Source organism: Thunnus maccoyii, chromosome 21 (assembly GCF_910596095.1).
Source record: "Thunnus maccoyii chromosome 21, fThuMac1.1, whole genome shotgun sequence".
Classification (NCBI taxonomy): domain Eukaryota; kingdom Metazoa; phylum Chordata; class Actinopteri; order Scombriformes; family Scombridae; genus Thunnus; species Thunnus maccoyii.
In genome coordinates, this window is record NC_056553.1 from 10,948,272 (window position 1) to 10,975,305 (window position 27,034).

The 27,034-nt window shown below is 38.2% G+C and overlaps 1 protein-coding gene and 1 long non-coding RNA gene across 6 annotated transcripts in view; one reads left to right on the forward strand and one right to left on the reverse strand.

Annotated features, from left to right (window-relative positions):
• The window catches only part of LOC121888206, a 32,416-nt gene that overhangs the window by 4,013 nt on the left and 1,369 nt on the right, over positions 1-27,034 (forward strand). The window contains exons 5-7 of one of the 5 annotated variants that reach the window (XR_006093159.1): positions 13,813-13,885; positions 13,985-14,149; positions 25,348-25,463. This is a non-coding gene — a long non-coding RNA (uncharacterized LOC121888206). Of the gene's footprint in view, positions 1-13,812; positions 13,886-13,984; positions 14,150-18,434; positions 19,096-25,347; positions 25,464-27,034 lie in introns of those variants that run through there. The other 4 variants (XR_006093161.1, XR_006093158.1, XR_006093157.1 and 1 more) reach the window with 4 other exon arrangements.
• en2a (engrailed homeobox 2a) lies at positions 20,947-23,716 on the reverse strand. Its single transcript, XM_042399619.1, has 2 exons — positions 23,167-23,716; positions 20,947-21,300 (listed from the first exon to the last, which is right to left on the reverse strand). The coding sequence occupies exons 1-2, from the start codon at positions 23,651-23,653 to the stop codon at positions 20,981-20,983; spliced, it is 807 nt and encodes a 268-aa protein (XP_042255553.1). The 5' UTR covers positions 23,654-23,716; the 3' UTR covers positions 20,947-20,980.

Consider the following 27,034-nt stretch of genomic DNA (forward strand, 5'->3'; position numbering starts at 1 on the left):
TGAGCTCTGGCTTGCAATGCCAATTCTAGATGATATGATGCTGAGAAATGGCAAATCAAATTCAGTGCTGTCATTCACTCGTCAACAGCAATCATTTTTTATTAACACTGATTTTTGATCTCTTCATAAGATAATCATGGATATGGATCTCGTAACTTTCACTTGAGGCTTAGCCGGAAAATGCTGATGCAAGAAGGGCTCTGGATCTTTATCCTGTTTTTCTATTGGCTCATTGTCTCCACCCACAGTGCAGTCACGAGGTCTAACATCATGATGATGTCTGGAGAAAACAGGCTTTCATCTAGGCTCTAATGCTGCCTGAGCTATACTGAAAAGATTTTCTTGGGTTATTTCTGTGCACATACAGAGTAAAATCTGAGCATGTTTCAAAGCATTGCTCTGTACAAAAGCAGCACCTGCCATTGTCTGTTGTAAACGGTGGGTTGTTCATCCCACCAGCCTCTGCTGCGTAATGACGCATTGGTGTGGCATATTTTAAATCAAGGCTTTCACTGTATTTTAAGGAGTCTCCTGGCAGTCTGCCAAAACATGGGTCCATTTGCCTCTTCCCTCATAAGAGCACAACTGCACAGCTGTGACCCTTAACTGGTCCTATCCATCGATAACTCAAAGCCAGCAGCGTCCATTTTAGGTTTCAGGCAGTGGCGAAAGAAATGAACTGTAATGTAGCTCGTAGAAAAAGGGAATCTGAACTCTCAGCGCAAATCCTGTTAGGAACCGGGGCTACTTTTGTGGAGTAAACAAACTTTTCAGTGGATGAGATTTGAAATTAATTCTGAACAAACGGGTCAATTTGAACATTTCTGCTGTTGAATTGTGGTTTATGATTTATAGATTTAGTTTTTGTGAAGTGCTGCACGAAAAAAAATAATTATCCGGCTGACCATTTTGATTTTATCGTAAAATTTGCCTTTTTTATTTTCACAATTTTTACACTATCTCATGAACACTTTTGAGGAGATATTTAATATGATTTACCACAAATGCACAAAGACTTAAATAAAATGTTGAAGCAGTAATTAAATTCCACCTGTATAGTAATATTTTGTAGTAAAATAATATTTACAGTATCAAGTGAAATTATTTGCGATTAAATGTTGTGTGCGATGCACAGTTTGTGCTATTTATTTAGTGTTTTACATTGCAAAAATTATCCAAGCTGTAGGTTAATCAAAAACATACGGTGGAGAGTAAGTTATGCAATGTGACTGGTAAAATATTTTCAAAAGCAATAAAAATATTTTTAGGAAGTATAGTATGCTTGTGTTTGATGATCTGGTTTTGTGTTTTGAATTTTTCACCAGGTGAATATTAAAACAATTATTAGTTATCAATGTAATAACATTGTTTTACAGCGTTTATGAAAAAAAAAATCATATCAAAAGAATACATACACAGTAAATAAAATAATATTTTCTTTCAGCGAGTCGCGCATCATAAACATTATTTAACACAAATATTTTTCACAGCAATAAATTACGGTAATATGTTTTGTAACTATTTTGTGTCTAATTTGTGCGATCATATACATATATTTTCATATTATTCAATTTAGCAAATATTGTTGAATTATACACAATGCATTTTTATCGTAATGTAATCTAATTTTATATACTTATATTAAATGTAATTAATGTAATTAAATATTTTACGCGTTATGTATATTATGCTTACTGAGAATTAAGGCAATTAAAGCGATATAATGCTGTATTATTTGTATGTTACATTGCATTAATTGAAAACTTGATATCTGTATAATGAAGTTGCATTGGAGGTAAATTAAAGTCAGCCCATTGCAGCACTTATATAAAAGTACTGTATATTGTGATGTAGAACCGCTAACTTGACTCAGTGAAAGGTTGAGGTGACCTTTACCCCCTTGAATACTTGTTTTCGTCCACTGTTAAGACCTCGTGTGAAAGCAAGACGGTGTTCTGATGCCACGTAACACAACAGTGGCTGTCAGTAACATATTAAGCTGGGCCTCTACTCTATTGCCACGAAAACAGAGAGAGAGAAAAGGCACTTTGGGTTTATGCATGTGTTGTGAATCCACGAGGGAAGGAAGCTGGTCGGAAGTAACAAACCTATAGATTAATGTCATGTTGAGTATTTTGAGATTTTTTTTTTTTTTTACACACTCAAACCTGTTTTTCTTTGCTGATGTAACAAAATAAGTAAATCATGCACAATTAAACGTAATAATTTCACCTGTTATTCAACTTAAAATCTGAAATTGAATAAAATAGAACAGTTATTCTTACCAATACTTTAGCTGAAAAGAAACGCTTTCAACAACTGCATTTACTTCTAATATGTATGTCGATCAGTTATGGTTGAATATGTTTCCCTTAGACTGTAGTCATGATACTCTAATATTAGAATAACAACACGAGTGACTTGTTATTGGAGTGGATTTTGCCAGCTATCTTGTCTTCTGCTGAAACACAATTTCTGGGGTATGAAATTGATCTTGGGTCAACAGTAAGATCTTTGCCTGCAGATAGCATAGCTTTGTTTATCATTAAAACAACCAGAGTCACCACACCGCTTACTGAATTTGATTTTAAATTTGAGGTGCAGCCACAACATCAATGAGTCAACACATGAATATTAGATCCTCAGTAGAAGGGTGCACACTGACTATACTGTAAATGTACTATAAATTGCAACACTGTTGAAACATTATTTTTGTGCTCTGTGAACAGTAAGTAAATAACTTGTTTTCATTGACTGTAGTGTTTGAGTGTAAATTTTGTGTGCTTGCATTTGTTTCCACTGTTTGTGATCCAGCTAGATGTACACATGCAGCATGTCAGTTTCCCACTCTGCGGCGTAGCATTGACAGCTTCTGCAATACTTCCTGTTTTCATTTGTCTGCAAATCCACCACTGCCTTTTAAATGGAGTGTGCTCATCTATTACACCCTCATAAACGGTACAAAGAATGCTGTAGGCCTGGGTGACCACCGTTTGACTGCAGTGCAAGGCTGCATGCCTGCTTAAACTGAACAGCAGCCTGAACAAGTACTTACTTTCTGAGAAGCAACTTTTGGCCTGAGATGAATTTTCTGCTTTTTTGCTTAAGTCTTAACTTTCACTGAGTTCTCAACACATCAGAAATAAACATGGCTCTGGATTTAGGCCCTGCAAAATGATGAGAAGTAGCCCCCTTTCTAGTCTAAGTTATCATTTTCCAACAAAACATTTTAAAAAATACATGTACCCAGGCATTTAATATGTCATGCATTTCATACTTACTTACTTTACTTCTTTTTCAGAATAACAGGGTCCACGTGTTTACAGTAAAAATGTCAAATATGTGTATGTTTGGACTTAATTAATTAACTAAAAGATGTTTTTTACCCTTTTACACAAAAGCTTACAAACTACAGTTGCCATTGGTCAGAATGGGTCTATATCAGTTACCTGCTCCAGGTCCTCCTTGCCCTCTGCTAGGATTTTACACTGTTCAGCTTTGATATGAAAAAGTGAAATTTAAGTGCGTATTGTCCTTGTAACCCCATAGCTACTGCATAGAGCTTGACCAGTACTGGGTTTTCGAGCCTGATAGTATTTAGGAAAACAAAAAACATTGTGATAATAATAAACCAGCAGATATTTGTTTACTTTGCGCACACTTTAATCAAGGATCCCTTAAACTCGGTAATCAAAAGTATGGCGTAGTTGAACAAGAAAAAGTCATTGCTCTTTCTAAACTGTAACATTATACTCATATGTTGCAGAGTATCGGTGTGAATTCCTATAGTAAAACGATAATCTCCGCTCAGCTATGATTTTGCTCCTCTTGACCATAAAAATGCTTAAATGAGAGTGTAGAAAAACTATAAAGTTGTAAATGTTTCATCCAAACTCTCACCTAGTTGAATCTCAGATTATAGCAGCAATATTGCAGCAACTATCTTTAATGATGCAACCGGTTTAGCACAGGCAGATACACATCAGCAGTTGTGGACTGGATCTTGAGTTAATGGTGACAACCCAGTATTAATGTGACCAATAGTTTGGTGTAAATATCATATTCCGTACACGGGATATGTGTGTAAAAGTTATTTCTCTCTATCGTTCTCATTTTTCATCGAATGAGTATGTAAATACTAACATGCCACAGCATTTAAATTTTCCCACTTCAGGGGCTTTGCTGAAAGTTTCCTTCCAAGTCACATGTGTGAGACTTGAGGGTGTGCTTGCATTTTTCCCTAATTGGGGCTTATCTTAACACACCTGGAGTACCTGCTTTCACTTTGCCATTTGACCTTTTGTGAATTAAGATGGTAAGGCAGAGTTTGAGCACGTCGACCCTGCGGTACATCATAGCAAGGGGAGGCTGCACCATGACTAATTAGTAAATCTTACTTCTCTCTAAGGTGAAAAAAATGATTTCCTTTGCAGGGAGGGTAGGGGGTTGATGAGTAAATACCCACCTGCACCAAGTTGCAGTAACCTAATAAGTCTCCCTGGACTTTGAAAGTGAATATTTCATATTTCACTGATCTCTAACAGCTTTTCTGCATGTCTCATATTTGACTCTCCATAAGCCATCTAAGATGTGCAAAGGGGAAATACAGACTGCAGGATCTCTTTCCTGTCACACAATGGCGTGGAAAGGTCAGGCCTAATGAAGTCGGGGGTGTGACCCCTAGTATTCAGTGACTTTGCATGGGCCCCCATCCCACTGCTGCAACCATGCCGGTTAATCCCTTTTTGATCCTAATTGATAGGCATTAACATGATCCTTATCCAGGAGCTGTGTTTTGTCTTCCACAGCCCTTCTCTCTGGGTGTCAGTGACACAAAGTGTGAAAGCGTTAAACCAAATGTGAAATTGATATTTTTCATGTTTGTGTGCTTAAAATCTGGCTGTGTTTCTAAACACTCCCTCGAAAGTGCTCAGTGTTCAGCATTTGCCCTTTGAGGCTCTTAACAGGACTTAGCACATGACCTCTTGAATCCGACTGTGATGTGAATGGTACCAGCCCATTTTCAGTCTGTTTTCCTTTGAGTCCTTTTATCTTCATCACTAGGTGATTACTGCCTTTAACTGTTGACTAATTACCCTCCTTAAAATGTTTGTATTGACTTTTAAGTCAGGGCCCACGTCACTTTTATTTAAGTGCGGACAAGGCATGATTTCCAAAGTGCAGGCAGTGTTGCAGTTGCTGGGGCTTTTTTTAAAAAAAGTATTTGTTACATCTGCAACATCTATAAAAACTAAATTGTTGTCTAATTGTCACGTTTGGTTATGATTTGCTTAGATTTAAACTCTAGCCAATAATGGCTGTTATTAAATATAGCACATTGTGATAATTCAGACACACTGTTAATTATTAATTTTAACATATTCCATCCTCATGACATGTCTTAAACTGAATTCTGTCCAAGCGATGACTGAGTGGCACTAATGTCAGAAATGAGTAAACGATATTAAAGTCAAGACTTTTCATGAACCCCCTATATCTTGACAAACCAGTTGGCAAAGAAATAGTTTGATTTGTAATGGTATGACAATTATCTGCACTTTGGTTCTGTTAGAAATTAAGAAAGACCTGGATTAGTTTTTTTCTCTTCTGTCTTTTATTCAGATTTTGTGGTGAACACAATGAGGTTTTGAGCAATAATTGAGCCCCAGAATCAGTTTGTTTGATCTAAAAATGTTGGTATAAGCAAGTGTGTAGTGCACAATGACTTACTTTTGCTTTTAAATGCTTTTGAAGAGATTGAACAGAAAGTCAATCAAGTAAATGGTAAGTTAGTCATGTTCAACTTGACTTGTGTTCAGTCTTAGAAAGACATTTAGAGTCAAGTCAGTCTGCTATCACTGTACAGTACCTTCAACAATTGATTTCATGTCATTCTTGTGATTTTCCTACCACCTTCACCATTACAGCAAGGCAAGTTGTAGTAAAAATACACCTTTCATAGCAATTGTTACCTTAAAAGACTAAAAATAATGTGCTTATAAGGCACGCTATATGAGAAAAGTAAAAAATTCTAAAATTGTAACTCTTGCAATACTTTAGAGATTTCTCTTCAGTGTGGACTATACATATGTATTTACCCTACATGCCTTTTTATAATATCTTGTTTATTATGTGGATACATCGCATCTCTTCAAGAATAGTTGTCCATTTTCAAAAACATTAGATTTTTCTCTTTGCATGTGATATTTCAGTTAAAATGTTTCCTGTTTCCTCGTTTCTGATTTGATTTTCTCTGTTGTTTTGAAACATCTTTATGTTACTGAATGCTGTTGGGTGTTTTCTTAACATGATTAATTATGTAGGTGAACACTGACATCAAGACTAGATAGCTGCTCTGTAATGAGAGGAGAACATATTAGCTATTTCCCTCAACTGATGCTAAGCCACAATAACCTTTTAGTAAATTTTGTATGCTTTCTTTATGATGTCTAAACACTGATTAAGACAGTTTATGTATAAACATGCAGGTTTTCAGTCTTTTTAAGGACAACCATATGTGTGATTTTTTTTTCTCTCTCTCTCTTTTATTAGCACACTCAAACCTGCACAATTAAGAAGCATTTCTTGCTATTGTGCTCAGCAGTGTGCAACAGCCCACTTTAGCTGGAAAATGCCAGGTGTCGTGTTGGTTCTTGTTGGTTTCACACAGTGACTCAAGTCCCTCCCTGGAACGCAATATTCAGGTCTCCATAGGATTGGATGTTATTTCCAGCTTGTTTGTTGCAGTGAATAATGAGTACTCTGTAAGGCCTGATGACATAATTTGGTGATTGCTATGGAAAAATAACTAATTACGGAGCTACGAAACTACAGATTGGGACTACGCTGGTGTACTTCACTTGACTGGCACCACCTGCCCTCTATATGTCACACTCACTTCACTTCTCCCACAGTTGTGAAACCGAGCTGGTGTCTGCCAGTTATGTCCAACCCCTGCAGACACATGTGCAATGAATCAGTGGTGGGTTGGTCTTGATAATTCTATTGTTATTTAGATTTTCTTTTCCCATAAATAAATAATTAGTAGTAGATCACACACAGGATGGAGATTTTGGTGAAAGAAGGATTCAGTATTAGCAACTGGATGGGAACTCCCCTCAGTGGGGAAGCTGAGAGTCAGAGTATCGGAGAGAAAGTTCTGGAAATATTTGTCTCTGTAGGCCATTTATAGTACGTGTTTGTGTGTGTTTCTTTGGAAAGTATTTGTGAGTTGTAGCTTGACCTGCTGGAACTTATGTTTTCTTGAGTTTTGCATCTTTTTTTAAAAAAATATTCCTCTAAAATGTGTTGGGAATAACATTTAGCTCATTTAGCACAACTTTGCTCTGCTCTCAGCTCTGGCTATGGTGGTGCATCTCTTTCCTTTGCATTATTTTTTTTTCTCCACACTACCTGCTTGAGAAACTGGCAACAGAGTTTATGAATATAAAGTAGTATGCAGTATCCTGTTTAAGAGCTTTGAAAAGCAAGTTTTAACACGATTGCCTGTATTGCACTGGTATAGCATGTTCAAATAAGTTAAGGGATTTTCTAAAATTGTCATGAGTTCAGGTGTATGCACATAAGGTGTCAACCCATGATGTGCAACTGACTCCCACGCATTTAAAGCTATGTTTTACTTTTGCCTGATTCACCAGTATATTTACCAATGAATTCTTATCCTGCAGCGTGCTCACCTCAACAAAACTCCACAAAAAGTCTGACTTCAGCTGCCCTTTTCTGTATTCTCTTCTGGTATACAGGCCTTTTTTCCTGACTGTTTTTTATCAATAATTACAAGGCCAAAGAACTTTCTTGAGAAAACAAAGAACAAAGAAAAACAACAGCAGCCACATCAGTTTGTGTGTGTGTGTATGCTAGACTCTCAGGCTAAAGGTACCAAAACAGGTTCAAGTCTGCAGCATCATCACAAAGAACTGGGACAACAACTGACTGTCCGAGCCATGTTTGTGCATTTCAAATCCTGATCTGAATGCCAGTCAATACAGCAGATCTTCAGCATTATGGAGCAGTAAAATGTGTCAGTGCCTCATCTTTGAAGTTTAGGACTTTTATGTTCTATTGAAAAAAAAAAAAAAATTAAACCTCTCCTTTTCTACTTGAGCTGTATTGCCAGAACAGTAGACTGAGCACCTCATCTGCTTCAGTTTATTCTCTCCATATTGGTTTTACTGTATATGATCTGCTACTGCTAGAAATGACACAGATGGAAAAAAATCAGATGTTAAGTACTCGCAGGATGTTGCTCCATCACAGCAGGGATAAGAAGAGCTTGTTGTCATGTGTGAACTAGCTCTTTTAAGACATTGAAGTCTACAGTAATTTCCACTCTTCTCAGGATATAGCTGTCAAAAATCATACCAGTAGACTGTCATTCTCATTCATTTCATTTTTGAGAATCAGTTTATTAATCTGTGCCATTTGACCACTTTTTGTCTACTTAGATGTGCATCATTTATTGTGTAATCACAGTTTTTTTTGCATATTTATTCAGTTATTTAACTTCTGTCCATGGATTTCACATCTATATGTACTCACTAATATAGGGATTAAAAAAGAATACAAGAGCTGCAACTAACAATTATTCTCATCATCAATTACTCTGCAGATTACTTTCTTGATTAATTGAACAATCAAGTCTATAAAATGCCACAAAATTTTGGAAAATGCCTATTAAAATTTCCCCGATCCTAAGGTAACATATTCAGTCGCTTGTTTTGATGACCAACAGTCAAGAATATTCAATTTACAATAATATAAACAAAGAAAAGCAGTAAATCATAACAGTTTTGAAGCCGGAACCAGTCGATGTTTGGCATTTTTACTTGGAAAAATGACTCAAATAATAATATACTGTAATATTTGCCGATCAAATTCCTGTTGATTGATTAATTGGTGGACGGATCGTTTCAGCGCATAGAGAATACAAAAAGTTTTGACCCTGCATTTGATTTATATTGAGATTTCAGATAAGAGGAGAAAATAAAGAATGAAGCAAGAAAACAGAAATTGGGAAAAAGGGGGAAAAATCCGACCTGTAGAAGGTGACTAGTTAGAAAGTAAACATTTTAGGAGATTAACTGCGTCCACCTGTTAGTATGTAAAAAAAATCTTTGTCATGTCAGACAGCTAACCTGGGGTGCTTTATGTTTTACATTTCAGGGAAAGTTAAAAAGATATTAAAATATCCTTGAATTTCAATACTTTAAAATTAGAGAATAAGAAAAACTTCAAAAAATCCTCTTAATGTGCATGAGTCACCTTGAATATTCTATATTTCCTAATTCTACCTGCAATATGCATATATCACATGATTCATTAAAAAGTTATTTTGTTCTGGCAATACTTTTAATTCAGATTTCTTAAATCCTCGATATCTACTTTTTAGGCTGGTTTGATAGATCTACCTGAAAAACTTGAATACGTACATTCATTTAAAACTGAATTCTGCGCTTTAGGTGCCAAGGTTGATTATATGAACTGTAATCCTCCTGGGTGAAGGTATAGACTTGAGTTTTAAGAGATGATGGGGAAGAGGTTCGTGGTCTAGGCTTCCCTATCTTGACTGGTGGATAGTATGATAGATTTGTTAGATGAACCTCCAGATATTGAGAATCCTTTAGTATCAAATTTAGGTCTAAACACATTTTCCCACTGATTTGTAGCTGTTAAATTATATATGTGCAAACATTATGTTAGGTAGTGCAGGTTGTTCTGTTCTCTTACACAGAACTTCTTCCCACATCACAGTTGCTTGGCTTGTGCCAGTCAGGAGCTGAATTTAGATTTTTAGCTTTGTTCGAAAATCAGTTTTCATAGCAAAGCTGGTAGTCCCATATGGGCAGGCTACTCAATCTAACTTCACTTCTCAATGCTGCACATTCACCTTTCTCTTGACAAAACCATTCAACATCAAGGGCAGCATCACCTTTGCCACTAATGAGGTTGTTTATTTACCAAATTTCCTTGTGGACTTAAACTGTGAGAGGAAAAACAAGCCATGCATAGCAGAGCATATAATCAGCATTAGCAAAACAGCTCCAAAAGCTCCAAGTTATACATTTTGTGACACTGTAACACCATGTAGCTTACCTGAAATGCCTGCGCGTTGAACATGTAAGCCTTTCAAAAGGGCTGCTGAAGTGAACAGACCACATTATTATATCCTGAACAAAGTCGTAGTAGATTTTAAATTGGACATCATCTTCAAAAGAAAGAAATGTCCTCAAATGGTGTTTCCTGGGATGAGCACTTTTAAGGCTTTTATTTAAAATAGGTATATACCTATTTTAATCAGCTACTTTAAATTCATTTCATGTCAGGCTTTCAAAAGCCCAGATGATTATGTCAACAAACCAGAGCCAGTGACTGATAGCTTTACCAATAATGTCACACACATAGCTTTGACAAAGAAGACTGGGCAAAGGTTGAAAACTAACTAAATGACAGACATAAAATGTGCGATGTACAGGGTTGCAAATACTGCCAACTGGTAATCAAGCAAATGTGACACCTGTGTTGCAGCAATGCTGATTTACTTATATCAGAGTTAGTTAGTCCATGTATTGGCTTTGTTAGTTGTGGTTATGCCTAATGTATGATGTCTTAAATTATTCAGCTTGATATCTATCGACTGTTTTGTATTAAAAACTCAAAACTTTCACATATTTTAGTGTTTTTCTAATAATTTCCATCAAAAATCTAGCCACGTGGTCCACTGTGCAGTTTAAACTGCTGAAGAGCCTCTGGGCATTAATAGTTTGCAATAATAATGATGTATGTGTGGTTCAGCTGAGGGCTGTATTCTCTGTTTGGTGCACAGCAGAATTCCATTTTTACTTAAATACGTCAATGATTTGCAGGCCTGCTCATCAGAGCCCACGTACACGGCTTTATTTGCTGATGTAGATTGGGTCCAAATCTCTGCGTAAATGTGCGAGGCTTTACTGTATGTTTGCTTATCTGTCCAGCCATCCCATCTATTCAAACAGCGTTCCTTTCATTTAAGGCTGTGTGCTGGCTGGGCTCTTTTTTTTTTTTTTTTTTTTCCTGGGACCTTTTCTGTTATTTTGGGACCAGATGGCGAGGGGCACGGAAGCGCCTCTTTTGTCCGGGCGCCTCTGTGAAAAGAGTCTGTCCTCCCTAATGTAATCAGTGGCACCGGAAGGGTCCATTTTGGGCTGTGAAAGAAGACAATCGGGTCTGGTCACGTCTAGATTACAGAAACGCAGAGTTCATCTTCCGACCCTGCCCCCTCTGACCAAGGCCCTGGCATGGAAGATCCTCATCTTTGATCAGTGGAGGGTGGAGGTGCTGATCCGACCTCACGAGGGCCAAAGGCCACCCCCCCCTTGCCCTGTTTACCCTGCACTTGGCTACTGCTGACACCTCCTTCCGGAAAGAGCCAGGGGGTGGTGGGTTGGTTTGGGCATGGGGGGGATACCATGACCTGTCTAGACACCGTTGCTTGTTGCCCTGGTGTTGCCAAGGGGATATAATGAACTTTGACCTCAAATGTAGTTGGTTAGGAGCCACTTTGGTCATCCAAGGAAGACATTTTTTTTCCTTTTTAATTTTCAGGGTTGGGGGTGGGGAAATGAGGCAGTATGGATGTGACCCACATAATACACAATCTGCTTTGAGGGACCACAAGCATGACTTTGCTGGCAAAATTTTCTTTTTTTAAAAAAAAAATTCCAATAATTGTGTGACATTTTCAGTTAGGTTACAGGAAAACAGACAGTTGGACAAGATATAGAACAATATTGCTGACTAATGTGATTGATACGACCTTTCTGAGAATTTTGTTTGTTTGCTTTTAGTTCATCTGATCCTACGATGACTCTCTTGGAAGGAGGACTGATTTTGTTTTTAATTTGTGACATATTCTAGCTCCCAGAGCTGATGTTGCTTTTGACTCACGGTTGTTTTTTTTTTAATTTGATACATTTTTGGACCTTTTCTTTCTCATGTGCAGTAAGTAATCTTTAAGTTTGAAATAATGTTATATGTTTTATCTTGTTAAATACTATATTTAACATGTAATTTGTAGGTAAAACAAAGAAAAATATTCTTATTTTGAGTCAGTATTCTTCACATTGTAGACTCTTTCTGAGCTAGTCTTACGTTACAATGTTGAGCTAAAGACAGTTTTAACATCTTGGATGGGCATAAACATGTGATCTATTTTTATTGTTTTATCTTTATAAAATTGTGATTTTTATATTTCAGCAGATGAAAGTAATGTGCGGCATACTCTTCTGCTATTCTCAATATTTACCTCTCTCTCTTAACCTGTACTTACGCAGAGCATGTATGTACATAAAGCAAGTAAAAAGACTGAAAAATATTAGGGATTCGTGAGAAAAGTGCAGTGCAGTGCTAATCCAAAAAAACAAAGTGCAGAAACCAACAATATGACGTACAGTAATGAGGAGTATTTGGGACATTTCCTTCTCTAGAGTCTAGAGTATCTATAAAAGTTCTTGCAAATAATCTGGTTGAAGTTTTCTCAGGCTGCTTTCAAATTGTCAGAGGAGCGTAATTAGTATGTTTACACCTAAGAGAAATGTTTCGTGCAGACAGAGAGATATTGTTGACATTCTAATTTATCACATGTAATACCTTGTCCTTTACCTACAGTCCCCGGTTTTGGCCTGAACCACAACATAGCCAAATGTGTGAACTGGCTTTGATGTTGGGGCTGTTCCTCTGGAGTGGGTGTAGTGATTCCACCATCATGGCCGCCACCATAAACCCCGCCCTCTCGCCTGCCACTCAGGAACAGTTAAAATGGCAGCATGCAGCAAAATGAGTGAGAGGGAGAAAGAGAGAGACGCCCACTACTGTGAGCTAAGGCACGGTCGACTGAGCCATAGCTCGCCTTGTATGCCAACTCAAACTGAGATGATTATTTTTTTGTGTATAGTCGTCCGAGTACGATGTAAGATACAAAGAAGTGTTCACAGGTAGAAAGTGCCGAAATCAGTGAGGGGTTTACCTCTTTTGTCATTGATTTATCCAAAATCAGTAGTTGACATTAGTCCTCTATTTTCAGCCACAATTTGTCCAAATATAGACCCTGATTTTTCTATATATTCTTATTTTAATAGATTGAGTTGAAAAAATGTAAATTCATCCGAACATCATTAGCGAAACCTTGGCTCCACTATTTCTTATTGTACAAACGCAGCCAAACAGAGATCATCTGTGCTAAATATGCTTTTTGGGATTCAGTGTGACCCTTACTACAATTTAAAGATGGAAAGTGCTAAGATTTTTTTAAACTCTTCACCCAGGTCTTTGCTGAGCTGCCATTTTATTCTCCGAATTATTGGTCGTAGCTCGGCACAATGGGAAAGAGCGATTATCACAGAATTTTCTGCACTGTGGCTTCATGATGTGAAAACAAGCTATATTTTTCACGCACTGTATATGTTTCTTAGTTATAATAAGTCTTAGTTAAGGTTGTCAGCATTAGCCACCATATAATTTGTATTCTGCAGTGGTGCAGTACAGTATTTCAGTGACTGTATTCATTTTTAATGGAGAAAGAACAAAGTGCTATGATCAGTGATCATTGAAACCCTTTGCTCTTAGTCAAACAGCCCTATGCATGTGCTTATTATGTCATCTAATACCAATTAAAGGCTATACGCTACAGCAACCCAATGCTGTTTCAATGAGCTAGAGACCCATTTAAAATGGCTCACAGAGCGTAGATGTGTGTATCCAGTCTCAATAAACCATCCGAAATGAAGTATCACACCAATCATTTTAAACCTTTTGCAGGTATGGCTGCTACTTCATAACAACTCTATTGCATGGCATTCCACATCCAAACTGCAGGGTGGAGAATTTTCAGGTAAATGTCCAAATCATCTATTTTTAGGTTTACATACTCGCACTGAATGAGATTTTGTTGTTGGCTCTTGGTGTGAATATGTTCTTTCCCTCTCTACAGTGTAGAGAGCTGGTGGTGGACTAGGAGGAAGATGTCATGCTAAGGATGGGTTTTGGTGATGATGTTGATGCAGCATCGAGCTCTCACTTTGTGCCTCTGTCAGCTATGATGCGTAACCACAAAGTGAGTGACAGGCCAGTCCCCGGGGAGAGCAGGGGGCCTGAGGTGAGTCAGATGTATCCTTGACCCTGTCTAGCTGTGTGTCAGCAAACAACACAAACTCTGTAAAGAAGGCCAGAAATGGCATGACTGTATATTGTACGTCTTCATTTAGTATGTAGAAGAAGAATGCGGGAATCATTTTTCAAGAAACACAACCACCTTGATGGTTTCTGTTCAAGGGATTTGGTTTTCAGTGCATATACTCCCCCAATTTATGAATAATGAAATGATAATGCAGCATATCATATTACAGCTGATATCTTTGCTTGCATCTGTGTTTCACAACAGGGTACTGAACATTTTACTCTTGGCTTTGTGATATTGTTAAGAGCCTGTCTAAAGCAACATCGATTTTGGTTTATATTCAATAAAAAATATGTTTACTTCAGTGAAATACAGATCAAGCATAAAATGCCCAAACTCAGGTTAGAACTTTGAAAAAAGATGTCAGAGAAAAGTTTTATATGTGTCAGTCTGTGGAGTCAGGACTTGTTTTAAAGCTTGTTTTATAGCAAATGTTCTAGCTTTGTTGCATATGCTTATTTTAGCTCAGATTTTGCTCATATTTTAAGATGCAAAGCTGTCAAAGTTTAAGGGTGCAGAAAGATATGTGCCACTAAAACTTCCAATACTTAATTACTGAAAATTCAAAGGTTGAATTTGAGAAAGCATTCAGTAGGATACATACTGTACATGATATGTGGCCAGACAACGGAAGAATCATCTGTGCTTGGTGCCTGAAGGTGATCAAACTTCACAGATAATGTAATCAGAATTAGAAACGTTTGTAAAACGATTATGCATGTCTGGGTATTGCTTGATAAAATGACTGGCTGATCAGTGCTAAGTAAAACTTTCATCCAACCCAAATGATCAAGAAATTTGTGGAGAAACTGTGAATTGCAACTTAACATGAGTCTTACCTACACAGTACTCGGCTTGTTGTGATTGGCTGTAAAAGCCATACGACATGGAAAAAAACAAGACGTGAAGATGTGCTGCATTTTGCACAAACTATAGTCCGAATACTGGTACTATCATTATGCTTAGTGCTGAAACAAGTAGTTGATTAATCAATGGATTAGTTAATCAACATAGATGAACAACAATTCTGATAATTGATGAATGGTTTAAGTGGTTTATCAAGTGAAAAGGTCGAACGGTTCCTGTTTTAAGCTTCTAAACTGAGGATTTGCTTCGTTTTACATCATGGAAACACTGTAAATCCCCTGATTTAGCTTTTATAAACACTGTAGTTTTAAGCAGATATAAGTGTTAAAGTATTTCTCAAGAACTGCACACATAAGTGGAGGGTAGTGTATGAACAGATAATGAATGACAATATAGTAGAACACAGTTGTAATAATATAAAATATGTCTTCATTGGAGAAGTTATAACTGATGACAAATATTCTGCATTAAAAACTTAAATGTCCTTATATCTACTTATAACTATTAATTTGTTATAAGCATTCATTAAATGTTTACATACTGTTTATAAATGCTAAATAAGGAGATGTAAAGTAAAGTTTTACCTATATCATGATGAATTGAATATCTATGGATTTCGAGCTGTAGGCCGGACAAAATAAGCCATTTCTAGCGTCACCTTGGGCTCTGTGAAATTGTTGTGTGCATTTTTCACACATTTATGCCATTTTATAGACTAAACAAAAAATCAGTTAAGGGAAGATGTTGCCAACAGATACACTGATAATGAAAATAATTGTCAATTGGAGACCTAATTGTCTTAAGCATGAACATGAAGTTATAAATGAACAAAATCTGTGGATGTTTCATGGGTTAAAATAAAGATGAATTGTTCTGCTTAGTGAAATATATCAGTGAAATATATGCTTCCACTTACCAGAAAGATAACATATCAGTATATGATGTTGAAAGTTAGTTATCATAGTTTTTTCATAAGTACTTGTTGTTTGATCTGTTGTCCTTGTGTCTCAGTGTTCAGTCTCAGTGTAACAGTAAGCAATTTTACCAAAGCCGTAGTCAATGTTATATCAAAAGCAATCTGTAAAAAATCGTGATTGAACTCAAAATGTAACTGAAATAATTGATGCAACCTGTGTCATCATTTGAAGTAGAACGAAAGCCAATTCCTTATGAACAGATATTTCCTATGATGTTTTCTCATCATTGTTTCTCCCTTTTTGCCACAGAGTAAATAAACAAAAAAAAAAGAAAAAACAAAGATTAACTGTCATATTTTGTGATACATCCACGATTCAGCCAATGTAGAGCAGAAACATTGCTGGTCAAAGCACTTTATAAACCACTTTGTGAAATTTAATGCCATGTTTTAATTCAATGCCACTGAGCAGAAAACATTCCTCTTAAAACCAGACATGGTAGCTACATGGGAAAAAGTATATGGATGTTTTTTTTTTTTTTCCTGAATTTCGTTAAGTGAACAAAAAGAATCTTTATTGAAAAGTCTGGCATCTTTTTTTTTTTTCAAGGGTCACTCAAACACGGTGTGTGAAATGAGAGTTGCCTGGGTGTGACTTTTCCAGAAAGCATCCGCTTGCTATTGTCTGCCTAGTCAACTTCTGCAGGCCCCAGCGCCCTGACTTCCATACATGAGAGATCAAGGGTTACCAAGGTGCTTTTGAGAAAGAAGGGCTCAGTGTGAGAGGGGACAAACCAGTCCACAAAATACTAATTTCCTTTGCATGTTAGGTGCCCTAGTGGGGATTCAGACGGGGTCACTGACACAGCCACTGGGGTTGAGGTTTTTTTTTTTCCATCGTTGTTCTTAATGAGAACTTTTCAGTGGCTTTTGACTTGCTACGTATCTACAGCCTGTACAGTATGTAGCTTGATAATGTGCCTGAGTTTGCCCAAAAGAAAGTTTGTTCAGTCTCTGGCTGTTTATCCAGTGCCAGACAGAGGCACCTCATGTAGAAAAGGTAAAAGTAGTTCTGTCCACCTCTCATTCTTGCCAAAAAGTTCAGTCACTGAGCCACGGCATTAACTTGTATTCTAACAAGATTAAAATATATTCGTCCTGGGGATTAGCATAGTTAGGTGTCCTTTTGCCTCTTTTTTTCCTGCACTGGTGCGGTGACAGTGGGCTTTGATCTGTGTTGCGAGGCAAGAGTCCTGGCTTGGACCTAGCCATTCGAGTGCCAAGTGTGAAATTGGCCTGATGTCATCCCCATTCTTCACCTTTTACATCTTTCACCACTTTAATTATGTTTCCGCCACAAAGCCCAGGCACCTCTGAGCAGATTCCACTCTGGCCGTAGGAAGCATTTAGAAACTGTGGGTAAATGACACAGTAGGGGAGGGGGAGGATGGTAGGAGAGGTCATAGCAGGATGGGGCCCTTTTGTGTTTAGAGGTAGACATTGATACTTTCCTGATGTGTCCTCCTCTCACTTCCATTTTACAACATGAGAACTTTCTGAAATTGTCAGCAATACTCCAGAATTCCAGGCATGTTTTTTTTTTTTTTTTTTTTTTTTTTTTTTGCATCCTGTTCTAGGAGAGTTGTTTATTTCTCAGGGTTATCTACTCAGATTACTGATGATTTTTACTGTCATACAATTCGGTATCATGTTTAGATAGAAATGCACGACTTTCCTGTCGCACGAAGTGGTTTCGAAGCCCCAACCCTGCACCACTTCAGATCACTTGACCACCTGAATCTCACTTTCAGAGATGGGACAAATCATTCTCAGATAAAAACCTTTTGTTCCAGGAGAATGTGCCCATGCAGCCGTACAGCTTTAGCTATTGTTCATACATTGGTGTCCCTATCTGAACTTCAGGGAGCTTCTCTGCCTGTGAATATTTTGATGAAGGTTCCTATTGATGCGCTGAATGAAGGACCAAAACAACAGGGATATGCGTGCTTGAGTGTGCGAGCGGATGAGTGCAATGCGAGGTGGAAGAAAAATGAATGAAACGTGTTGGTGTGTGTGTGGGGATGTGTGCGTGCCAGGCAAGAATAAAATAAAACCAAGTGATAGTAAGACGTGTGTGTGCGTGTGTGTGTGTGTGTGTGTGTGTGTGAGAGAGCGAGCGAGCGAGAGAGAAGGGGAAGAGAGAGTATGAGTTGGTGAGTGAGAAAGCTCTGTGTGGAGAATGGGTTACCGAGGGGCGGGAGGGGGAAAACCAGCCACCTGCAGCCATGACAGGCTTTGACCTTCATTGCTCTCTCTCTCTCTCTCTCTCTCTCTCTTTCTGTCTCTCTCTGTTTCTCACCCCCTCCCTCCCTCCCTCTCTCTCTTTCTCCCTCTCTCCTTTCCACTCCCATTTCTGGATAGAAGCACAGGCTCTTTTGAGAAGCTGCAAGGAAGACTGACCGTCGTGGAGACAGTGCTGGGAGCAGCCCTATCTGCTCTAATGCTAGTCACTGGCCGTTAGACATGGCGTTCAAAGACTAGTGGTGCAAGTATGGAAATGCAGATAAGGCATTGTTGAGGAAACATGCCTGGGAATTGTTCAAGGCTTTCCCTTGCATAATGTTTGGCTGCTTTTGCAAATGTTTTAATCTCAAAACCCATGAATTTGATCCTCCTCGAATCTGATCCTGAACCGCCCATAGAATGAGTGGGTGTTTGCATGGAAACGATTGTCATGCTATTGAAATTAATGTTTGTGATCACATTTGTGAATATTTGACATCTGGCAACATTTAATTAAAACTACTATTGTATGTATTTCTGTTTTCTAAACACTTTTCGCTAGAAATGCATTAATAGTATTTCCTGCAGAAGCTCAGCATTGATTGAAGGTCACGTTTACTGTTTTTGTGACAAGATTTGAACCCTGTGCCTCATATAAAGATGTCGGAAACTTGTTTTTGTATAATCTTCAAGGTTTATTTACTCTTCTTTTGCACTTTTCTGGAGGCAGTTAATTACACAATTAATACATGATACAAATTATGTACATTTATACCAAAGAATACTTCCAACATAAAATAAAAATAGCATTGTATTCTACAACTCTGTGTTGTAATTTTATTTAAACATGTTCATATATAGATAGATATACGCTGATGAGTAAATTCATAATGTCGTACCAGCAGTTTTCATAAAGGCATTAAACTTGAATAGTCTGCATTTGAAGTAATACTGCTTCTCTGATTCGGCACAGTTCTGTTTCATAAAAAGTTCACACTTGAACTTTAAGGCAAAGTGTGTTTCTGTTTGGTGGATTTTAATTCACACACACTTTTTGCAGATACACAACAAAACACTTTGAAAGGCAAAAAGTCCACAATTTGGTATGGATACAGTCTAAAACTTAGCTCGATCATACTTTTGTCGATAAAGACCAAAGTTTATAAACACAGTTATTTGCCCAAGTACAACAAATTGCAGCTTTCATGCAAAAGGCCCCATAAACTATTTTTCATTCACAATAAAAGAAAAACAAAAAGAAGTTATTGCAAGATAAACAAGCAGTGTAAACACCTCAGATATCTACTCTAAAGCAACACTGGTCATTGGATAGATTTTTTTCTCAATATAATCTATATAAATACACATATGAAGTCCTTTCAACAACGATAAGAGATTTCCAACATTTGTAATACAGTCACTGACGGATTTGCCTTCTTTAATGATATATGGATATGTAATAAAAATGTATATAGAGAAAGATTTAACAAGAACATCCAATAACCTGCATTTATAGTCTATGCTCAAGAGTGCGCAAAATGGTTGTCATCATTGTCTTTATGCTACAGAGTTGTTTCTGTGACTTTATAGGCAGCATTATAGCCTTCAATTCATTTAGCTACAAAACATGATTGATATTGCTATTTAAAACTATAATAGCTGCACTGATGCATTGGTATAACGAAGGGAACACGCGCATAATTGTTTAAAGGCTATGAGGCGACCACATACATATAAGCAAGGCCTAACTTCGCTTTTTAGTTAAGTGGCGTGTTAGAAAAAAAAAGCGCTCCCTCTCTCAATCACTTAGGTCTGTACATGATAATAAACTGTTCCTGTGATTTTTTTATTTGTATTTTTTAAAAACGTATCAAAATTCATAGTCTGCCCAATTAGGTCTGCAACTGACACTCAAAAAGCACCTCCCTCTGTCCATTTTTACATCATAAAACAACCAAGAAAACCAACAAGCATGGAAATAAAATCGTGTTAGCATTTATTTAAATTCACAGTAGCCTGGATGCAGCAGAAAAATATTCTTTGGACTTAAGTTTGTTCACCTCACTGACAAGATCGAAACGTGCCAGTTAGTTAAAATGTAAAATGATGACAATCATGGATAGCAGTATAGGCCTATATAAAATGAAGTGTAAGCATTTGTACCTCCTGGGGGGGCGAGAACGACAAACAATGAAAACATACCTTTATACAACATCTTTTATAGACGTGATATTGCAGAAATATCTCTCTCTATTTTTTTAAACAATTTATGCTGGTATACTCTATACACTGGCCCTTTATTCAATGAAATTATTGCATTGTAGGCTTGATTAAACCTCCCATATAACGAAAAATCACTATAATATTCCTATAGGAACCTATAGAGACCTATGATATGATTAAATATTCCTGAAGGGACCCAGTTAGTCCAGCGACCTTATTGTTCCTTTGTAGTATTTTTTAAAATATTTTCTAGGGTTGTAGGGACCCATCTGTAGTAGGTCAACATTGAGTAATAGTGACTTTATGGTATTTTTATCTGCTGTTGTATCATTAAATATTCCTGACTTATGTTGTGATACATCTGTAAAAAAAAAAAAAAAAAAAAAGAAAGAAAAAGAAATCTATCATAGGATTACTATAGGTTCTTTTTCGTCAGGAGGCTGCTGTTACTTCTCTGGAAATCAATCGCTGTCTGATTTTTCATCTTTCGACGTGACGGTGGCGTGATTGTACAGTCCCTGTGCCATCAGGTGTAAGGCCAGACTGTTTTTAGTGCCGCTGGACTTCTTGATTTTGGCCCTCTTGTTCTGAAACCAGATCTTGATCTGGGACTCGTTCAGGCCCAGTTCCTGCGCCAGGTTCTGCCGCCTCTGCTCGGTCAGATACCGGTTTGTCTGAAACTCCGATTTTAGTCTTTGCAGCTGCTCTGCTGTGAAGGCCGTCCGTGGTCGCTTGTCCTCTTTGCTGGTCGTTTTCTTCTTTGGTTTGCGAGATCTCGGCCCTGTAGTGTAGGGGATGTGGGGGGTGGGGGGTCACAGACATACAAATGTGGTTTATGAGTATCCAAATGTCGGTCAGAAATGAGAATAGCTTATAAACGTTTATCTTCTTTTAGGCAAACAGTGTCATAGCAACTTTAGACCCAGCACATGCATGGCTTGATTATATTTTTCCAACTTTGCATTTAGGTTATTCAAATGTATCCAAACCATGTGCCGTAAAAAGGCTAATTTAGAAAAAAAGTAGGATTTCTAAACTTGTTTTAATAAACACAATAAAGACATAAGTCTTTGAAATGCAAACAAATGTCTGTTTAGACATCTGTTGTCATTATGTTAATCTCTTTAGTACAAATAAAATCACAAAAATACGTTTCACTGGTTCTCTAAAGCATTTTGGACAACGGGATAAAAAAACCAGAAGAAGACTGATTGTAAAATGTTGACACGTCCACTGAAGAAAACAACCAAGAAACAAAAACCTCCCCTCCCTCCCTGTCTCTACTCTTCGCTTACACACGAACGTGAACTTACACACACACACACACACACACACACACACACGCTGACACTGCCTATAGTAAGCTATAGTAAGGAATTATTAACCAATAGGGCAACACTGGGAAAACATCGCTGACACATCTCAGCCAGTGTTGTGCAGGTGAGTTGAAATGCAGGATAAATTTCAATGCTGCTACTTTGCATTTTTGTTTTTGTGGGCCACTTGAAAAGCTCCTCAATGGGCAAACGTGAACTGAATTTGGGCAGCACACACTGGATACACATTAATTTTCCATTTGGATGGAGGCCTATTTGGTGGAACTTTGGGCTAAGTGTTTGGTTCCCTCCTCCAAGCAGTGCAAAACATTAATGAAACAACATAATACAGGCCGAACCTTTATACTGATGAATCAGCTTGTGTGTGTGTGTGTGTGTTAGTGTGTGTGTGTGTGTGTGTGTCTTTTTTTTTCTCCAACCAGCCCCATATAAAAACTGTGCAGCTCTACAACTCGTAGTAGTCGCCTACGCCACTCCATACAGCGTTACATAATGCATGAGAACAAGTTGTACTCCACTTTTGATAGACACTAATAAAAATATACTTGATATTAATCTTGCTGCTGTCTGAGAAGTTGTAGCCTGTGTTTTCTTATAAATAAAGATTACAACATAAAAAGAGAGCTCACTCCTGGACCGCATATACATGGGCTATGGGAGCGTCCATTGTGAAAACAGATGCATATTTAATTCATCCCGAACACAACTCGTTTGTGCGCTCGTGGAAAGCAAAACAGATAGATATGACAAGTGTAGCAAATATTATTTTGCAGAATCTCTGGAAGACATGCAGCCTTATGTTTACTGTATCGTAACCTGTTCTCATATTCATAACCCGAGGAAATTTGCAAGAAGACTACCTCGAATGAGAATATTTTTGTGAGGAAAAAGCACGCGCAAAATGTTTAGAAATTAGCTGATTTTATTTACTGTTTTGGTGTATTTTGGTGAGTAGTTAAAATATTAAGATTTAAAGAAAGTTTTACTGTTTTAAATATATATTTTTCTGTCTTGTCTGCGTTTAAAATAGGCCTACTCTCACCGAAAAAATATATTTTTAAATGTGGTATTTTTCTGCATCGTAAAAGCGTATGTGGTTCATGTAATCTACTGTGAGATAGTTGTTTTGCATGAATTCTCCAAAAAATCTAAAGTGATTCAGGCCTGTATTTGGTAAATTCTCAGTGTGCGCTGCTCAGCACGGTTCGCTCTGCTCTGCTCGGGAGAAGTCGGTCAAGGCATCCGGGGTCAGTGTTACGGGGTATTTCAGGTTACCGAGAACACGGTATAGTAAAACGCATGGCACTAACCTGAAGAAGGCCTGTCCGAGTATCTGGTGCAGTAAACCCAGGCTGGCCACAGCATGGACTGAGACGTGGCTGGGGTTGAGCTGGCTTGGGAACTGTCTGAGTCTGAGCTTAGGCACTGGTCTCCGTTCTCCCCGCGGGGTTTCAGGGGCTCCTCGGCGGCTATAGCTGGCTTCTTGGACCCGGTAACCGTGTGTGGAGTGGAGGTCCCCTCCGCCGGCACCGTGCTCCCCACCGGCTCGGTCTGAGGGGCGGCGGGGCTGTTGTGGCTCTCCCGCGATGCCAGGCTATTCTCTTCGCGGTTTGCGCCCCCGTCCTTTTTCCGTCCGAAATCCGGCCGCAGGATGTTGTCGATGAAGAAATTGGTGACCCGGTGAGGGATCTGCAGGTTCCCCGGCGCCTGTAAGAGGGGAAGGATAGCTCTGTTTGATCCATCCGCCGACTCCTGCCGCTCCACCACGTCTCTGTTGCCGTGATCATTTTCTTCCATACTGATTCACTTTCCCCGCTTTACTCTCTTTAACCCCTTTATCGCTCTCTCCGCTGCAATAAAATTCGCAAGGAACTTCGGAGAAAATTAAATTGCAAAAAACTGCACGGGTAAAATAAATAAAAAAATAAAAAAACTCAAATACTAGTGGGTGCCTTGGACACCATGCAAAGCCTTGCGGTAGTGTCCTCTGAGAAAAGCATACTTTTTTGACATATATCCCTTCAATGTCGGGTTACAACTGATATCGTAGAGCTAAAACATGTGCCATTTGCGCACCATCCAATTTAGTGTTATCCGATTTCAGTGCGCTCAGTAATGCCTACACCTAAACTAAACTAAGGGTAAATAAAGAGGCTGCTAAACTGATGCTCTAATACTCTCACTCTGGAGTTTTGTTCTTATTTTCAATACAAGCCCCTCGAGTGACGTTTTCCCACCGTCCTCCCAGACACGTGCCTTGGACCAATAGGATGGGAGGAACCAGGCCATGTGACCACGACTCCAGAGCAGTCCACAAACGCCCATCCTCGCCTTAGTAAAGGGGAAGAGTCCTGGACTAACGGAGAAGAAGCCTAAATCCTGTGCATGCTCTAAGATACTCCCAATAATTCATCTGTGTTTATGAAACTGTAACTTTTTTTTTTTAGTTTTCATTTGCAAAAGGAACACATGATGCACACCACCTTGTTTGTGTTTATTAAAACAAAAGGAGATTGAAGCATCGGCTGTCAAAGTGCGGGGACCCCCGGGGTTCCTTGCTGGCAAGACAGAGAGGGATTCCCAATAAAAGGAGGACTAGTACATTTTTTTTAGCGTATTTGAATGCACTATAAGACACCTGAGCAATAAAGAAGTTTCACCCTATTTTAGCTCCCCACAATATTACTATAGTGAAGTATTACATGTGTAACAATAAAAATCTACTCATATGAAAGCAAATAAGACAAAATGTTATATGAAAATGGGACTATGTGGCCTAATGTGGATATATTTGGGGATCCGAACGTTGAAATCTTTGAGGCCACCTGTTTTGAAGTATCATATGAAAATACAGGACTAATATACCTCCAAATATACTGAAACATGACTATTTTGTGGAGATATTTCAGAGTATATCTGCATTAAAGGTCATTATAATACCTGTGAGGTCAGTTTGACTCTGGGTAACTTAAAGTCAGTTTGTCCTGGCCAAGGTTAAATGCGGAAAACAGAATTGCTTCTTGTCTGTATGCTCACATTTTCAACTTTGGGTGGAGTAACCATATTTTCTTGAAAATTGAATTTCATCCCAAAATATGTATCTCCTCCTAACGTATAGCAACACATTTGTGTTTATATTATGAAATTTAACCCTTTAGATATTTTTTTTTGCAGGATGCTCTAATGTGTCATGTTGCTCAGTCGCCTTTTAATTGGCAGCAAAACGCATCAAAACTGAAGATATGACAGCCAAAGAGTGTTTCCTGTCTGATTTCAAGCGCGCAGGGATGCGTGTTAAGTATTTTTGATGTTCTCATGTTCGCCTGTCGTGACGCTGCGGTCGACCAAGAACTGGGTCCATATCCCTTTAAAAGAAATCAGTGATGCAAACAAACTGTTTTGTGCACGGTGCTCAGGATACTGAGTCGCGCCAAAGACAAAACTTTGAGTAACTTTGCTGACCAGCGCTAAGTTTGTATTTCTCCTCTCAGGACGCCACCGGGCAGCAGGGACGGCTCAGCCCGCTCTCCGCTGGCGTTTGAACCGGGGCTGCGCGTAAAAAAGTGTGCATCGAGGAGGACCAGAGGAGCAGCAAGACTGAGACTGAGTGAGGAGCCTTTGCACAATATTCAGCCAGCTGCCTTCTTTTTTAATTATTATTATTACACGTATGCATTGTATTTTTCCTATAGTTGAATGAGGGAGCCACTTTGATCCAAATTTCTTAAATTACGCACAACATATTTTGTTGTATAATGTGATTATTTGTGCATCAAAGGCCAATCAGCCGTTATAATGTGGATACATTAAGTTTTATTTGAGCCGTGGTCATGTTTGCCATGAAATTGGGGTTTTTACAGACGCTATGAATGGTTTGCTGACCCAAACTGCTGTTTTGATTTGTATTTGTGACACGTTAAACCCCGTAATTTAAGAGCGAGTCTAAACCTGGTATTGTCCTGCGGGAAACAGCAAACCCTTGACTTTTCACTTGTTAAATACAGGCCTTGTGCAAATTGCAAAGCAATTATGGTGAAATCTTACTGCCTAAAATATTTGTCTGGGCTTAATCTGGGGTTTGTGTTGAAACGCGTCTCGACAGCTCATATACACACAGATTCACAAGGTGGTTCCAAGATGATTTTTCAAAAAAAATAATCTTAGATTGAAAGTGTTTTTTTTCTTATTATTATTGTCTAATGATGCTGCATTTTAAAAAGCTTCTTATTCCAAATCTACCTGATCAACAACCTCTGCTCCTGCCTCACACATGTCCCCATCACAAAGGGCCCATCCAAGCTCCCATGTCGGCTGCTGAAGTGAAAGTTGGGAGTGAAACATGTAATTAGACAGGCCACTCTCATGCTGCGATTGTTTCTCACTTGTGAGGGGAAGCGCAGATTAATGTTGAGCGCTAAATAAGCAGCAGACAATGGAGGCACAGACAGGCCGCTACCGCCTGGGTTTGGCCTCTAACCTCACAGCAAAACAGGGATGTCTGGAGGAAATGACACCATTTCAGGCTCTGAATTATAATATGAGTCAATGCATGTGCACTGCAAAAAAATATATACATTTCTATAAGCCAAACTAGTCTGCTATTGAGCTCCAAAATCTTATATTTCTTTATAAAGAGAAAGATTTGCCACTTATTTCACTTGTTTGCACCAAAAAGAGCGTTTTACTTGACTGGTTTTAAGATTCGGGGATAGTGCTTTTACGCATCCTTTTTCAAGAAAATTCTCGAAAGCTGTGTAAAGAAGTTATCTCACCATACTGCAGTTTTTTAGTAAGAAAGCGAGATTTCAAGACTCAAAACTGGACCTTAAGTGTATTTTTTGCAGTGTGTACTTTAGAGAGCCTACTATCCCACTATTGTGAGGTTTTGATTCACTATTGTCTGGTCACTTGTTTTGATTTTGCTCCTGTTTTAGTTGGAAACGTCATCTCAATAATCACTATCTTTAGTTTACTGAGTATTTCTGTTGTTGGACATGTAAGCGAGACTTTTTTGGTTTACTTTGCTGATTGCGGATGAATATATCATCTTGGACAGCTTGTCCTAGTTGTTTGCTGCTCAAAAAACAGTGCTGTAGCATTCAGCTGAGTTGCATTTTTACAATATTGTTGCTTTTGATTTATTTTTAATTTTTAAGTTCAGTCAAACATAACAGACTC